This window comes from Zonotrichia albicollis, chromosome 4 (assembly GCF_047830755.1).
Source record: "Zonotrichia albicollis isolate bZonAlb1 chromosome 4, bZonAlb1.hap1, whole genome shotgun sequence".
Lineage (NCBI taxonomy): Eukaryota > Metazoa > Chordata > Aves > Passeriformes > Passerellidae > Zonotrichia > Zonotrichia albicollis.
The window spans coordinates 72,900,277-72,916,097 of NC_133822.1; the positions used below are offsets into that span (position 1 = coordinate 72,900,277).

Here is a 15,821-nt window from a genome sequence, read left to right on the forward strand (position 1 = left end):
TATTGTTGTTTTCTCTTGTGCTCAGGTCACTCAGTAAAGAAATCAGCCATGACTGTGGAAACCAAACCCAGCAACACCAGTGACTCAAACCAGGAGGCAGAGCCTGACCAGCTTTTGGATGATGAAGGAAATAAAAACCCACCAGTCAAAAAGACTTCCTCTCGCACTGGATTGAAGGTTTGGTGCCTTAGCAATACCCCCATTCATTACCATTGTTCTTTTGTGTTAAGAAATGTTGTTCAGATGTGACATTTGTGACATGCCAAATTCCTTCATCCCTATCCCTATCCTTGGAGGAACTGGATATGCACTACAGGTCCAGGAGACAGTCAGATATTATATTTGCCCCAAAGAAAATAAAAATTCACAATCTACCATATTTATTGACAAGTTACTTGTAGGTGGATCCCCTTGTTGGTCATTAAAAAGAGGCAGCAGCTTCAAGTGGAAAACTTGAACCAGCCTCAGTTGGGTGCCTGCAATGCATTGTCTGGAGGTTGTTGTCTCATAGGGTCAGAACAAGGTGAGGTGAACCAAATTTCATCAAATGCTTTGTGGCTCACCTGAGGATTGCATTTTAAACCCCAAGTGACCCCAGTGATTTTTGTTGGCGTTTTCATGCTTATCAGCAGTTTGAGATTTCAGCCAAACCCTCTGCGAGTACTTCTGGCATAAGGCACAAAGGGTGATTCTCAGAAATTTTGCCAGTCAAGCTTAGGAAATATAGAACGTATCAGGACAAACCCCAAACCTGGAAGATTTTTTCCTTCCTTCCTGACAAAAAGAGAGTAAATATACCAATTTTCAAGCTTTTGATTCCCGGATTGGCTTCGTTTCTTATAGTAGATAGCATTGTAATGTCTAAACCTATATTTACTTTGTTTATTTACCCAAGTTTCTGTTGTATTAGAACTCTTGCCCAGTGAGCAAGAAATCTATTTGGTTTTTAGACTATGTGGAAATCACTGGATAATATTTAAACAAACTTAAATATTTTTCCAAATCTATCTTTATTTGCAAAAGCCACCAGTTGTGTTGGTGGAAGCAACAGTCAAACTACAAAAGAGTATTAAGCTTTTCCTTGTGAGATATATGGTATACAAGCAACATATCAGGATATATCATATGCCACGGAGATGAACTTGGTCAGTTAGTACCACATTCCTCATACTGATGTATCATAAAAGCTTGCTTAAAGCATCAAAATGGTGCCATGTGATTGAGTTAGAAGCAGTTATGAATTGGCCTAAATTAAGGGACATGTGACCCAAGCAAGAAGTAATTTGGGATCAGATTAACTTTGCCACTCCAATTTGAGTAACAAATGTGTCATGATGATGGTAACTCCGCACCATTTTAAACACGTTTGATCCCTCTGTGAGCAGTTTCTCTACCTCTCCCTCCCCATTTCCTGTCTGAATCTTTTCCCAGGTGTTTCTGGCTGCTCTGTCCTTCAGCTACTTCAGTAAAGCCCTGTGTGGGACCATAATGAAGAGCTCCATCACCCAGATTGAGAGGAGGTTTGGCCTGACCTCCTCTGTCGCAGGGTTCGTCGATGGGAGCTTTGAGATGGGTAATGGATGTTCCCTGACACACACCCAGCTGCTCACAGACAGCACCTGGCACTCATTCTGGTTCTTTACCTTGCAGGCAACCTGCTGGTGATTGCATTTGTAAGCTATTTTGGAGCTAAGCTGCACAGGCCCAAAATAATAGCTGTGGGATCCTTTACTATGGCTTTGGGATGCTTTTTGTCAGCCATGCCTCATTTTTTCATGGGATAGTAAGTACTGCTTGTGGTTAATTTGGGTGGAGCTTGCACTGGAGTTGCACTGTGCTTTCTGGTTTTTAAGTGGAGCTTGCTGTATATTTAGCCTTAGATTTCCGAGGGCCTGTGGAACCTCATTTCCAAGTGCAGTGAACCCCAGGAGACACACACATCACTGCTGTGATGGGGAATGTTCATTTAAAAAATACAGCTCTTCTCAAGTGGAAGTTCAACTCCTCAAAAAAATGACAACATCACAGTGCTTTAGTTTCCACTCAGACTTGTTCAGAAAGGAGCCAAAGAATGCAATGGTGCTGGAGCCTGCAGATGGATCAGTGCTGGTGGAACTCATACCAGGATTTTCCTGTTCCAAATGCACATGCCTGGTTGAACTGATTTTCTATATCTGGTTAATTTTTACTCACCTTCTCCAGGCTCAGGGAATTACTGCATTGTGCTTATATGTGATAATGTTTCTAGCCGTAGCTTGAGCACAGGGATGACCAATAGAGTAAGACATATTTCTGTTGATTCCTTAAATATATTAGAATAATTTTAGGTATACTACTGTAAAAAGAAAACTGAAGAATGCTTTTTTTCATGTTAGTGGATCTCGCACTAGAACCAGACTCATTATCAGTTTTTCACTCTTTAAGACAGGCCATGGATCATCCTTCTCTACACTGGGCAACTCATGAACCTGAGCCTGAGCATTTGTATGGGGCCTGCTCTGCACTGATGAGTGCTCTTTGTTCCAACCTGAAAAATAAGCCTGCCTGGTCTGACAGAGCCAGGGCAATTCTTTGAAACAGAATGTGTGCTTTGCCATGTTGTTCTGCTAAAGCTAATTGTACTTTGCCCCTCAGCAGCACTTGTTTCTGGGAGAGGGATCATGTTGGAGCAGCCGAACAGTCCAAACACATATCAAAGATGGAAAGGGGACCTTTGCTCAAACTCAAGACATTCATCTTTTTCTCCTTGGCTGTGGGGCCAACACACAGATCTCACTTAGACCTGACTCTCAATTTAGACGCCAAAAATTCAATCCTATCCGAAATACTTTCACAAGCCCTATTGAATTTTCCAGCTTAAAACATTATGCCTTCCAGACAGAGAATTCTAAGTTTTCTTTTTTCTTAATTTCAGTATTTTGGTCTTCTTAAATGTTCTTTAATCATCTTATTTGCTCCTTTGAATTTATATTTAACCAAAGATACCTTTCTCTTTAGGGAAACAGCAACCAAGGTGGTTCCAGCCCCACCACATTGGTGTTTCCCTAGTGAGCACTGCTCCTAAACCTCCTGTTGTGTGTTTGCAGCTACAAGTATGAGACAACATCACACACAGATGCTTCAGCCAGCTCAAATTCCAGCATAAATCCCTGCTCCCTGCATCAGGATGTGAATGACACTGTCCTAGATGTCTCACAAGCAGGTATGGAACTGTAAATGAAAGTATAAACACAGGAGCTTATTTTGTCCTTGGTTGCAAGGACTCAGTTACCTGGACCTGGAGATGGGGACAGGACAAGAAACTGCATGCAGTTAAACAGAAATAAATGGATATTGCTATAATCCGCCTTACAATATGGAACACAACTGTTTTATGTGTTGCTTGTATGGGACACAGGTAGAGAATGAGCCAAGCTCTGCACCAGGAACCATGTCAAACTTGTCACATTAAAGATACATGATATATGCAAGGTAATATATTCATGAAAATATCAATAAGTTATTTTTTTAAATGAGCATTTTTTCTGATGGGTGACCTGAATACCGACCTGTGCTTTTAGTAATGAAATGCAATGGGGGTGGAAGAATGTGTTATTAAAAGATCAAGAAAATTTATAATGGGATTGACAGCCTTTCATTTAACTTCTATAAGGAAATGTTCTCAATAACCTTGATTTCTAATCTATAATCATTTTATGTGCTACATTTCCTGGGTTTTCCCTCAGTTTCCCATTCAAATATTTTATTTAAAAAAAAAATCTATTGTTTGTTTTTTTGTTTATTTATAATATTATATCCTCTGCAGACTGTGAGAAGGAGCCATCATCATATATGTGGATATATATTTTACTGGGAAACATGTTACGTGGGATTGGTGAGACACCAATAACACCCCTGGGCATCTCTTACCTCGATGATTTTGCTAAAGAAGAGAATGTTCCTATGTATGTAGGTAATCTCAACATGAATAAACTCAGAGATTCCCAGTGTGAGAGGTGGAGCACCCTCTGCAGAAGACAGCATTCAGCCATCAGAGGGTACTAGCACCTGCCTCATTGTATTTTCAGGCTGTTTGCACACCATAGCCATGCTGGGCCCCATGTTTGGCTTCCTGCTGGGATCTCTGTGTGCAAAGCTGTACGTGGATATTGGATTTGTGGATCCAGGTAAGCAAAACAGAGGAAAAGTGAAAGTGAGCTAATGCTTGTTCGCAAGAATTGCCTATAAATGGTTTCATACGTATGCATTATATTAATTATATTATATATGTTATGTTTGAATTATATTTATTTAATTGTTTTTATTGTAGAATTGATTGACATTTTATTATTTTTTATTGAATTATAAATTTATATATTAGATATATAACATTCATAATATATATTATTTATTGTATATATAATATATAATTTATATTTTATATAATGTATAACATATATCGTGTATATACTATATATGTTATATTTTATATATAATGTACATAAAACTATATATTATTATAATTGATTATAAGCAAATTATTTCAATTATAATAATAAATTATTTTTGAAATAATTTAATTATTTTTATTTACTGAATTACTGAAAGCTTTTAGAGTAAAAGCACAGTTTGAGTGGGAGCATATTTTAGAACTGTGCTTTAATATTAAAGGGTTGTAATACACACTTAAGCCTAAGAATTAGTACCAAGGTCTCTCACAGAACCAAGATTTTTTTCTAAACTGGAATTTTAACAAAAAAGGTTCTGCTAGTACAGTAGGTTTACAGTTTGGGGGAATGACCCACCCTTTCCACAGAGTAATTTACATTATTTACATTTCACATCGTTTTGCAGCACAAAATACACATTTTCTCAGCCCTTGCTTATTCAGATGAAATGAAAACACATGTATGTGCTCACATCTGCACAATGCCAGAGGGGACACAGCAATGCCTGTAAGTGGTGGCTGTTCCTTGTTGTTCTAGCAGGACAGAGAAGTTTTCAGATCTTCAGAATCCTGTAGCTAGATAGGTGAACTATTTTGTGTTTGCCCTTTGTTAAGCCAATGTTTGATTTTATTTAGGAGTAAAGACAGCGAGCCAATTCTGGTCATGCCAAGTCTTAAAATCTTAGTTGCCCACTAAACATGCCAGAATTAAAACCCATAAAAATAGAACTAGCTACTCTCACCTCCCTTGCAGTGCATTTAAAGCCATAGCTAATTTCACTGACACTACAGAGAATGTCCAAGTGCTTAATAGCAACCTACACAATTTAGGAAAGCTGAGCAAGGTCTCAGGAGCCAAAAAGCACACCACACTTGAGTCCTGTGTGGTTTCGCATGTGCTGGGGAAGGACCTTGGTGTTGCTGTGTCTGCCACAAAACATCAGCCAGTGAAAGGTGTAGAATAGCAGATAAAACAACACTGGACAAACGGTAATGACTTCAAAGCAAAAGAGAGTAAGGTTGGATTAGATGTTAGGAAGAAATTCTTCCCTGCAAGGATGGTAGGGCACGGAAACCAGTTGTCCAGAGAAGCTGTGGATGCCCCATCCATGGAAGTGTCCAAGGCCAGGCTGGAGGGCCTCAGACCGTCCTGGTTACCCCTGAGGTGTCCCAGCCCACAGGACACCTTCTAATCCAAACCGATCCATGATTCCAAAACACCATCCAGGGTATGATTCCTGATGCCTCCACTGCATGGATGGCTCCTCACTAGATGTTTATTGCTGGAAGTCAGACACTATAAAATGCAGCAGAAAAAGGCTGGGAAGGTTCAGCTTCTCCACTGGGGTAACTTGTGCCTGTTTCCCTCCTTTCCAGGGAGCATCACCATCACCCCACAGGATTCCCGCTGGGTGGGTGCATGGTGGCTTGGCTTTGTGATAGGTGGAGTACTCAGTGTCCTATCTGCTATTCCATTTTGCTTCCTGCCAAAGAGCCTGAAAAAGCCAGAGGGAGCCAAGAAGGACAAAGCTTCACACGGGCTCTTAGAAAACATGGGTGCCATGGGGAATAAACTTTCTCCAGAAAAAACCAAGCCAAGGAAGTTGTCAGCGATGCTGAAAGGCAAGTGTTTCTCACGTGGTATAAATGTGAAAAGCAATAGGCATGGGACTCATAGGAAATGTAGCAGTTCTGCAAAATATTTTGCCTCCCTGCACTTCCATCTGAACCAGGCAGCTATCCCCAGGAAAGGAAAGGTCCACCAAAATTATTAGAAGTGTTCAGGACTCTGAGGTTCTGCATTCATCACCTGAAATAAATCATTACCTGAGTGGCACCTACCTCTAAAATTTTGCACTGGAAGAAATTTGAACAATGGAAAAGTGTTCCTGTATCTGAACCTAAAGGAAATATTCAAAGGCTCCTTTTGCCATATGGAAAGACAAATTATTCATTTGAGAGAGTTCATGGAGACTCTGAAGTACGTTGGTGCCTGATGAAAATACTTCAGTCTTGAATAGTTCTGGTTGTGCAGTCTTTAGGCCAAAAAAAGTGGTGGAAAGGTGATGGAAAGAAGTGGTTTCTTCATTTGTAAAATTTTTTGTTCAGATCCCAGTGGAAGACACTGAGATAACCCCAGTGAGGCAGCTCTCACTTAGCCTTGAACCTGTGATAATATTCATGCAAGCTGAACCAAATCTGTGCTGTGTGGAGCCCCTTAGTCTTCATGTGCATATCATAATAGAGCAGCCAGACCTTAACCCATACTTCTGTCTCCTTTTAGGATTCTCTTCCTGTATCTCAACCTCTGGTGTTTTTCAAGAACCTGATTTTGCTTTCAGATACCCTCATGCAAATGAAGATCAGTACAGCTTGCCCTTGGACAGCTGAGAGCAGGACCTTGCCCTAAGTTTTGCAGGTTACTCACCAGTAATTATGCCATGCATCTTTCAGTGACAACTCATATGTCCCTTTCTTTCAGATTTCTATAACTCCCTGAAAAAGGTATTGGGTAATCGAATGTACTTTACATTTTTGTGTTGCTCACTGTTACAGTTCAGTAGTTTTATTGGTTTCGTGACTTACAAACCAAAGTACATGGAACAGCAGTATGGACAATCTACATCCAAATCCAACTTCCTAATAGGTGAGAAGAGCTGCTTGTGCTGCCAGCAGGGCATGGGGATAGGTTCTGGTGGGCTTTATCTGGGGCTCAATTCCATGCACAGCAGGTGGAGGTAGATGGTGGTCTGACCTGAACCTGAATTATTAAAAATACAGGCTTTGTGCCTGTGGGACCATAAGAAATTTTAAAGTTATGTTACATTGCATTAAATTTCCATTATATTTATAGCGATGGCACCCTAAATATGCAATGAATGTGGTGTGGAAGTTTTAGTTGGTGAATCATCCTTGCAATGGGAGTGGGTTTGGAGGGGTAGGCACTTCACAAGCAGCAACTCCCAGGGGCTGGAGTGAACACAAACCTTCCTAAAGTCATAACAGACCATAAAGCTGACAGGAACAAAAAACTAAGGACAGACTTTGGCTCTTAAGTCTCTAATGATTCTTGAATTCTAACATTCCCCTTCTATAATCTCTTTCAGGAGTTACAAGCTTACCTCCTGTAAGTCTTGGGATTTTCCTAGGAGGGCTTATAATGAAAAAGTATAAAATGGGCATCATTGCCGCAACAAAGTTTTCAATTACCATGTCATTTTTGTCCTATGTCATGGGCTTGTTACACTTTTTTGTTGGCTGTGATAACCACATGGTGGCAGGAATGACAGTGTCCTATGAAGGGTGAGTATCAATCAGAAAAAAAGATTCTGTTTTTCTCCATAGTTCTCAAAAAAATGTACTGTGGCATCAAGGCTAGAGGAGAAACATGCTTTTGCAATGTGTGAGAGAAAGTGAGCACTGCCACATGTCACTGGGGTAGTTTTGTTGGTCAGCCTGACAAAGCCCAAGGCTGGTTAAAGATTAATTAGGAATTGCTTCAATAGCAATGCAGGTTGTTTTGCTGGGGGTGGGTGGGAGTATTGCTGTGCAAGGTTTTCAATAGGAATGTAAATGGTGGACCAAGGAGTCTGCTCAGGGAGCACTGGGATGAAAAAATGGCAAGCACATCAGTTTCATTTTCCTAGGAAGGAGAAGATGAGTGAAGACATCTTGTTGTTCAATACACAAGGGATGTCTGAAAGCAAAAGAAAATACTGCATTCTTCATATCCTCAGTGAAAAGTTAGGCTAGGCTTTAACAGAGGAGTATTTTTTAACTAAAGAGACCAGGAGATTTGGTTTCTGCCACTGGTGCATTTTTACCAACTGATACATTGATAAGACTGTGATAATTCTTGCCAGCTCTAAATTCAGTTAGAGGTGAGCCCAAATTACCTCTCCCTCCTCTCTCTTTTCTGTCTACATCTGTAAAATCAGTAGCAATGTTTAATTTGTTTTAGATTTCTCTATAGTCTATCAATGGCTTTAATATCAGTGCAAGTAGAATGGAATCTCAAACAGACCAGTGGAGATGTAGAAACTGAGCTGTCAAAACATGGCCTGGGCACGTGAGGTGGGGTTCAGAACAGCAACACTGTCACACAGAAGGGTCTTCACTGACGCCAGCACTGAATTAAAAATGTCTTACACTTGTCTGAACTTAATTTCCAAGCAACCCCATTCCATACCACAACAATTCCCTGTTTTCGGAATGCAACTCTCACTGCAAGTGTTCCTCCAACGTGTGGGATCCTGTGTGTGGAGCCAATGGCATCACCTACGTCTCTGCATGTCTGGCTGGCTGTGACACCTCTGTGGGACATGGAAAGAACGCAGTAAGAGACCTTGCTTTGGTTCCCTACCAGCCTATTTTCCATGAGACATCAGGGATTTAGTAGGGTAAAGCATTTCAGGAAAGCAAAAGTTACTGGGGACAGGTCAGTAAGGGAGTTTTGGTTTCTGGCTGTGCAAACAGCACAGAAAAGTGAGATTTCTCTGAGTTATTGTACTTTAAGCAAAAGGCCCTAGCTCCTTGTTCTATATATTAACTTTCGTCTTCTGTAGGTTGAGCACAAGACGGGGAAACGCACAAATCAAATTGGTTTCATGTTGCCTGAAGGTTTTCCACAGGCTTTGCCTTTCACAGATGTCATTTTGGCTGCCCTGAGGCTTTACCTAAAAATAGAAGTACACTAAGAGTAGTATCTTCCCTGCTACTGATGATTAAAATGTGAAAAATGGGTTAAGGCAAGGCAGCTCCTTTCCTCCATGTGAGATTTTGGAATGTCAGAAACTGCTTGTTTTTCTGGGTGACTGATTTTTGCTTGGCATGGAGAAAATGCCAAGAGTTCCAGAGACAAAGCTCCAGTCCATGGATGTAAACTTTCATTGGGCTGTGCCGTTTGAATGTTTCCTGATCACTCCAGAATATAAATGGTCTGGAGCCATCTCTTTACTGTGTTTTCTCTCCAGCAGAATCCCCATTTCATGAGCAGTGTCCTACCAAACCTGTTTTGTGTCTTCCAGGTCTTCCATAACTGCAGATGTCTTGAGATCAGCAGTTCATGGACAGGAAACAATTCTGCCACCTTGGGGCAATGTCCAAAAAGTGATGATTGCTCGAGGAATTTCATTTATTACACAGTAATACAAGTCATAGGTGGATTTTTCTATGCCCTGGGAGCCACTCCTTCATTTATATTGACATTCAGGTGAGTACAGCTGGCTGTTGACCAAAGGCTTTCAAAGTCATGCTTGGTTCCTTATCTTAGGGAAAAAAGGAGTTTCTTGCTGATCAGGAGCTGCAGTGGTAGGACAAGGAGTAATGGGTTCAGACTGAAAAAGGGGAAGTTTGGTTTAGAGGAAATTCCTCCCTGTGAGGGTACTGAGGCCCTGGCCCAGAGCAGCTGTGGTGCCCCTGGATCCCTGGAAATGTCCAAGGCCAGGCTGGATGGGGCTAGGAGGAACCTGGGACAGAGAAAGTTGTCCCTGCCCATGGTTTTGGAACAAGGCAATTCTTTAAGGTCCCTTCCAAACCAAACCATTTTGTGATTCTCTGGTTCTGTAATCAGGTTTTCCAGCACATGTCCTTTTTTCTGCTTGGATTTTGAAAGTGCCATGCAGCTGCCAGCATTTCTGGATGTGCAAGGAGAGGGCAGAGGCTGGAGATAGGATGAAGACCAGTGCCCATTTCTGATGCCTGCAGTGCAATTCCCCACGAAACAGATGAGCCAGGAGGCTTTGTGCAGTCCAAGATGTGTCCTTGCACAGAGGAATTCTGTTCAAGCACAGAAAGATGCTACACTGACCCTGCTACCTGCCACTCTTTTGTCTTAGGGCAGTAAGATATTTCCCATGAAATATTCCATCAAGTAGGGAAATGTATGCCCAAGAGTGAAGGCAGTTGGAGAGCTCATTTCCAAAAGGTCAGGATAGACTCTGATTATGGCTTTAAAATTTCAATTCCTTAATCATGCATAGGGAATGGACTTGCCAGAAGCTATTGGATGAAAATCAGTGGATTAATTCACCTTTTTCATACTGAAACACTGAACACACTTCAGCAGATGAAGGAAGCACTCTTTTTCCAAAACCTCCAAAGTGCTTCTTCCATCAACAAGGATATTAAGTTCAGGTTATTTAATAGCATTTAATTGGCATGTCTAAGCACTAAATAAGCCAGCACTTCTTCCTTATCCCTGTTTTTTGCAGATGTGTCCAGCCAGAGCTCAAAGCTCTCGCAGTTGGTCTCTTCACACTGACTATGAGGATGCTGGGTAAGAGAAACCATTGCAGGGCCCAGCCCCCCTGGTGCTGCTCTGGGAGCCTGTAACCACTCCAAGGAAATATAAATCTGATTTCTAAGAGCCTGTCCTTTCCTGTGAAGCCCTGTCCCATTTTCTGCTGTCTCCTTGCAGCTGGGATCCCAGCACCAGTTTATTTTGGAGCAGCCATCGACAGGACCTGCCTGAAGTGGGGCAGCACCAGCTGTGGGAAGAGAGGGGCCTGCAGGCTCTACGACTCCAATGCAAACAGGTAAAGAAAATTAGGGCAAAAAACACCTCCCTGTGGAAATGTGGCGGTGTCTGATGACAATCTGATTGAAATTAAACTACTGATGAATTTGTGACAGTATGAGGCATTCTGAATCCAGGCTTAAACTCTCACATGGCCATGAGAAAGCAAAATAACAGCTGAAGAATTTTGGAGGGAACTAAGAAGTGGAAATTTATTTACTGAAAATTAAATCCTGACTAACATTGTTTATTTGCTTTATGTGGTGAAATGCTGCTGATGTGCTAAATACTAGAAAGAGAGGGAGGACAAAGCAGATGCATGAACAGCAATGGACACAAAAGGAGGCACAGAAGAGATGAGAATCTTGACTCCATGTTTCAGAAGGCTGATTTATTATTTTATGATATTATATTAAAAGAAAATGATATACTAAAACTACACTAAAGTATAGAAGAAAGGAGACATCAGAAGGCTTGAAAAGAATGATAATAAAAAACCCATGACAGACTCAAAGCCTCAACGCAGCTGGACCATGGTTGGTCATCAAGTGAAAACAATCCACCTGAGACCAAAGATGCACCTGTTGGTAAATCATCTCCAGACCACATTCCACAAGAAAATATTGGTTACATTTCTTTTCTGAGGCTTCTCAGGAGAAAAATCCTAGCAAAAAGATTTCCATAAAATATGTCAGTGACATGGAAAGACATGCTCTGTTGTCTTACACTGAAGGGTTTGGTCCAAAATCATGGTCAGATATTAACTCTGGACTCAGCTTAAAGTTGGTCCAGAATTCCTGAAATTGAAAAATCTCGAGATCAACTGTTAAGCTCTGAATTTTTAGTCAGTTTTTATGTTGTACAAAAGAAATTTAATATCCATGACAGAGATTTCTGGAATGAATTGTGTATTCTTAATATGCTTATATTAAAATTATAAAATGTATATTTGATTTTATTTTAAAAATTTATTTATTATTTTATTATATATATAAAATTTTCATTGAAGATTTTTAATATATTATATTATTTATTATATAATAATATAAAATAATTATATAGAATAAATATAATTATATAAAATATGTAAAATTAATTATATAAAATAAATATAATAATATTATATTTATTATATTAAAATACCTATTCATATAATACTTATTTTAAAAGTATATATTATATACTTTTATATAGTACTATATTATATACTTTTTATAGTACTATATTATATACTTTTATATATAATACTTTATTATATACTTTATATATATACTTTTAATATAGCATTTTATTTTTAATATACTTATATTAAAAATACCTCAGACCTTAGGACTTTAAAGAGGAAAGTTAAGCAAATTTACCTGATTTGCAGGTAGTTTGTTCACACTGGCAATAAAGTTAACTCTGTGCATTGGCCACTTTTGAGGAAAAAGTCCATGGAGAATATTGTACTGAGTAGCTGTGGGTATTGGGAAAACCCAAACACTATCAGTCTCCTGGGGGAATGCTCCATAGATTTTTGTCTGTTTCGCTCAAGCCTTGGCTACTTCTGATGTGTTTTTTATTTTTAATTCCAACAGACCACTCTGGTGGTGACCTTAATATATTTCTAGCCCTAAAGAGTCTAAAGCCTTAAAATGATAAAAAAATCTTGAAAATAAAAAGGGAAGAAGATGGAAGTTTCACTTTGAAATTATCTTCATAAGCAAAAAGAATATTACCTGTTCTTTAAGAGAAGTTTTTGCAAGTAAAACGTCCCTTTTTTGGTATCATTCACAAACAATGAATTTTAATGTCTTCCCCTAAGCTTTTTTCTTTTTTTCTTTTTTTTTTTCTTTTTTTTTTTTTTTTTTTTAGTATATGAGAGCTTTAAAAGCCATTAAAGTGATTTTCTTTAGTGTTTTTGAAAAATTCAGCACCTGGGCTAATTTTCTGTGCTCTGTCCCGCAGGTATGTCTACCTTGGTTTAGGAGCACTTTTAAGAGGTCCTTCCTTTTTGGTTGCAATAATTTTTTATGCACTGATAAAGAAACACTTTCAAAATAAGAACTCCGGGCCTGTAGAGAATGGACAAGAAGATGCTGCTATGAATAAAGAAGACAATTGCAAGATCAAAGAACGTTTGCCAGGTTCTCCTGATGCAGAGAATGAATCCTCTATTTAGAAAGAAATTTAGACATGTGAATCAGGTCAGCTTCTTTTAGAAACACCATTCAAAATGCTGTGAGTAACTAAATAATAAATATGTACAGAGAGCATAACTAATAAATAATAAATATGTACAGGGAACATAACTAATAACAAAACTGCAAACAACAACAATAAACACTAACAAACAAGAATGAAAGTGCCTGATGTCTACCTGATTGCCAGTAATAACAGAATGAGTTACACAGCCTGACAAAGTGAAACCTCCTTGGCCGTTCAGACAGAGCCAGTCTGGGGTTTTTTTGTGGGATCGAAGAACTGCCAGAACATCCATGTGCCAGAGGCTCACAAAAAGTGATCCTGACCCCTCCATGCAGGGGAATGACACAGGAGAGATGAGCTCAAGGCTTGGAAAAGCTTTGTGACTCCATCAAATTCAACGAAAATTCACGGTAAGCCATTTAAGCTGAACACCTCACCGAATTGTGTCATTGCACCTGTTTTTTACCTCAAAATTGGCAATAAAAAACCAGTATTTTTCCAAGAAGCATTTGGTCTTAGCTGAAAATGTTACACCTGTTTAAAAATACACCCACGTTTTCATAAAGACAATGGGTTTTTTTTTTTAAGTCCTCGAGTCATGGAATTTTATTCAAAAAATACTTTTTTTTTTTTTTTTTAATTTATTTTTTAAGAGATTCTGAAGCACAAGCAATGCTCGTGGCTGGGTTGCGATGCCCGCAGTGTCCGGCAGAGGGCGCCAAAACGCCAGCGTTGCTCCCTATTGCCATCGCAGTTATCGATGTTTCATTATCAACTCTGGTTTTCCCGGGAAAAATTCATCACCAGCCAGAAAAAAACACCCATCCCAGTTCCCACGCACCCTCTAAAATTCCCTCGGCTCATCCACCTGAGCTCATGTACTCAAAGCTGCCTCTGTGTATTTATTGGTTTGCCTTTGCTGTGCTCGCCTCACTCGGAGCTTGACAACTTGTTATGACTTTAAATAAAAAGAAGAGCACTTGAGAGCCATTTCACAACGGGAAGGTTGACACTTTAAAATAGATGCTCAAGGCTCAGTGGGATATGTTTAATAGATATATTACATATAAAAATATATCTATATATGTTGAGCAAAATGCTGAATTGTTCTGAAATGTGTTGTCTGTCATGACAGCAATCACTTAGCAGTGATTGCAGCAGCTGAAGGGAGAAAAATGGGACTTTTTTTCCAAATAAAGTGATATTTACTGAAGGTAGAGATTCTCCATCCATCAAAACTAGAGAAGCTCTTTATTCTTCTTTAGCCTGGGGAAAATGAGGCTCAGGGGAACCTGTGGCTCTCTACAACTCCCGACCAGGAGCCAGGTGGGGTCAGGCTCCTCTCCTGGGTAATCAGCAAGGGGAAAGGGGAAAAGGCCTCAAGCTGGGCCAGAGGAGGCTCAGCTTGGCTTCAGGAATATTTTCTTGACAGAAATGCTTGGAACAGAGTGCCCAGAGAAGTGGTGGAGTCACCACTCCAGAGGAAACACACCAAAGGTGTGCTGTAAACTGGAAAATGAATTTACATTGTTCAGTGCTTGCACAATGGGCAGGAGAAAAACACAGGAAAAGAAGAAAAGTATTTTCCCGTCTTGCTACTTTCTGTGCCTAAAGCAGGTGAGGGAATTATTTTTGTCTTTTTTATTACTACTCAGAAAAATAACTGTGCAGAATCTTTCCCACTTTTTAAGTACCTGATGTCCAAAATCAATACAGAAATACTTTTTAGCAAAGCATGCTTTGCTTAAGGTATTTCCCTTTTTTTTTTTTTTTTTGGCAGTATCTCCTCTTCAAGACAAACTGGAACACATTAAAAAAGAAATAAAATAAAGAAGTGTTTTTCCAAGTCTGTGTGCAGAGCTTTATGTCTGAACCAATGCAAGACATGAGAAAGGCTCATTTTTTTTTTTTATGTGGTGCATACCACCCCATGGATGCTGTTGTAGGTTTATTCTGGAGCAGAGTCTACAGGCAATAAAATACATCCCAGACATAAGACACAAAGAGAAAAAAATCTGTCAATTTTTTATGGTGACAAGGGCCTCTACTGATGCAAATCCATCAGGTGTGAATAATTGCATTTTGTTCAAGCTGGGAGGTGTCATCTAAAGCAGTGTTAAATGTTATCACTATTCTTTTTTTGAATTTCAGAATTTATCAAGTGAGCTTTTTGGCAAAATGCCCATCTGACAAGCATTTTATATAGATATAGATATAGATGATATAGATATAGATATAGATATATAGATAGATAGATGTAGATATTAATATAGATAGATATAGATGATATAGATATAGATATAGATTATATAGATATCTCCAGTGCAGCAGAACAACTGAACTGACTTTAGTTTCAAACATACATATGCATTTTCCTTTCTAATAAAACTATTGGAATTTGAAAAAATTTAAATAAATTTAAATGCATTAGTGTGCAGGCCCACCCTGAGTGGGATTAGGGTCACAGCCTGACCAGGGATGAATGCTGTGTTAGCTCCCTTTAAGGATAAATGTCCTACCTGCAGTCAGATCTCTCAAGTCTTTCAGAATATCAAATTGTTTGCTGCATTCACCTGAAATCCTGGCAGTTATAAATTATTTTTTAAAAGGTACCTGCAGTAAGAGCACTGATTTGTTTCCTTGGTGCTCCTTCTTGTGCATGCTTTCTGGAATTCCTTACTTACACTA

General features: G+C 39.4%; 1 protein-coding gene across 2 annotated transcripts; it reads left to right on the forward strand.

Moving 5' to 3' along the window:
- Positions 1 to 44: 44 nt before the first annotated feature.
- On the forward strand, positions 45 to 13,621 carry LOC113458540 (solute carrier organic anion transporter family member 1C1-like). Of its 2 annotated transcripts, XR_012580148.1 has the most exons (15): positions 45 to 177; positions 1,432 to 1,573; positions 1,651 to 1,783; positions 3,087 to 3,202; positions 3,806 to 3,952; positions 4,068 to 4,166; positions 5,804 to 6,049; positions 6,909 to 7,073; positions 7,534 to 7,729; positions 8,600 to 8,762; positions 9,454 to 9,638; positions 10,639 to 10,703; positions 10,845 to 10,962; positions 11,237 to 11,530; positions 12,894 to 13,032. XR_012580148.1 is itself a non-coding variant. In XM_026790300.2 (14 exons), exons 1-14 carry the CDS (start codon positions 49 to 51, stop codon positions 13,105 to 13,107), a joined length of 2,118 nt encoding a protein of 705 aa, XP_026646101.1. In that variant the 5' UTR covers positions 45 to 48; the 3' UTR covers positions 13,108 to 13,621. The 2 variants fall into 2 exon arrangements, 1 of the variants encoding a protein (XP_026646101.1); XM_026790300.2 differs by lacking the exon at positions 11,237 to 11,530 and having other exon boundaries at positions 12,894 to 13,621.
- The last annotated feature ends 2,200 nt before the right edge of the window (positions 13,622 to 15,821 follow it).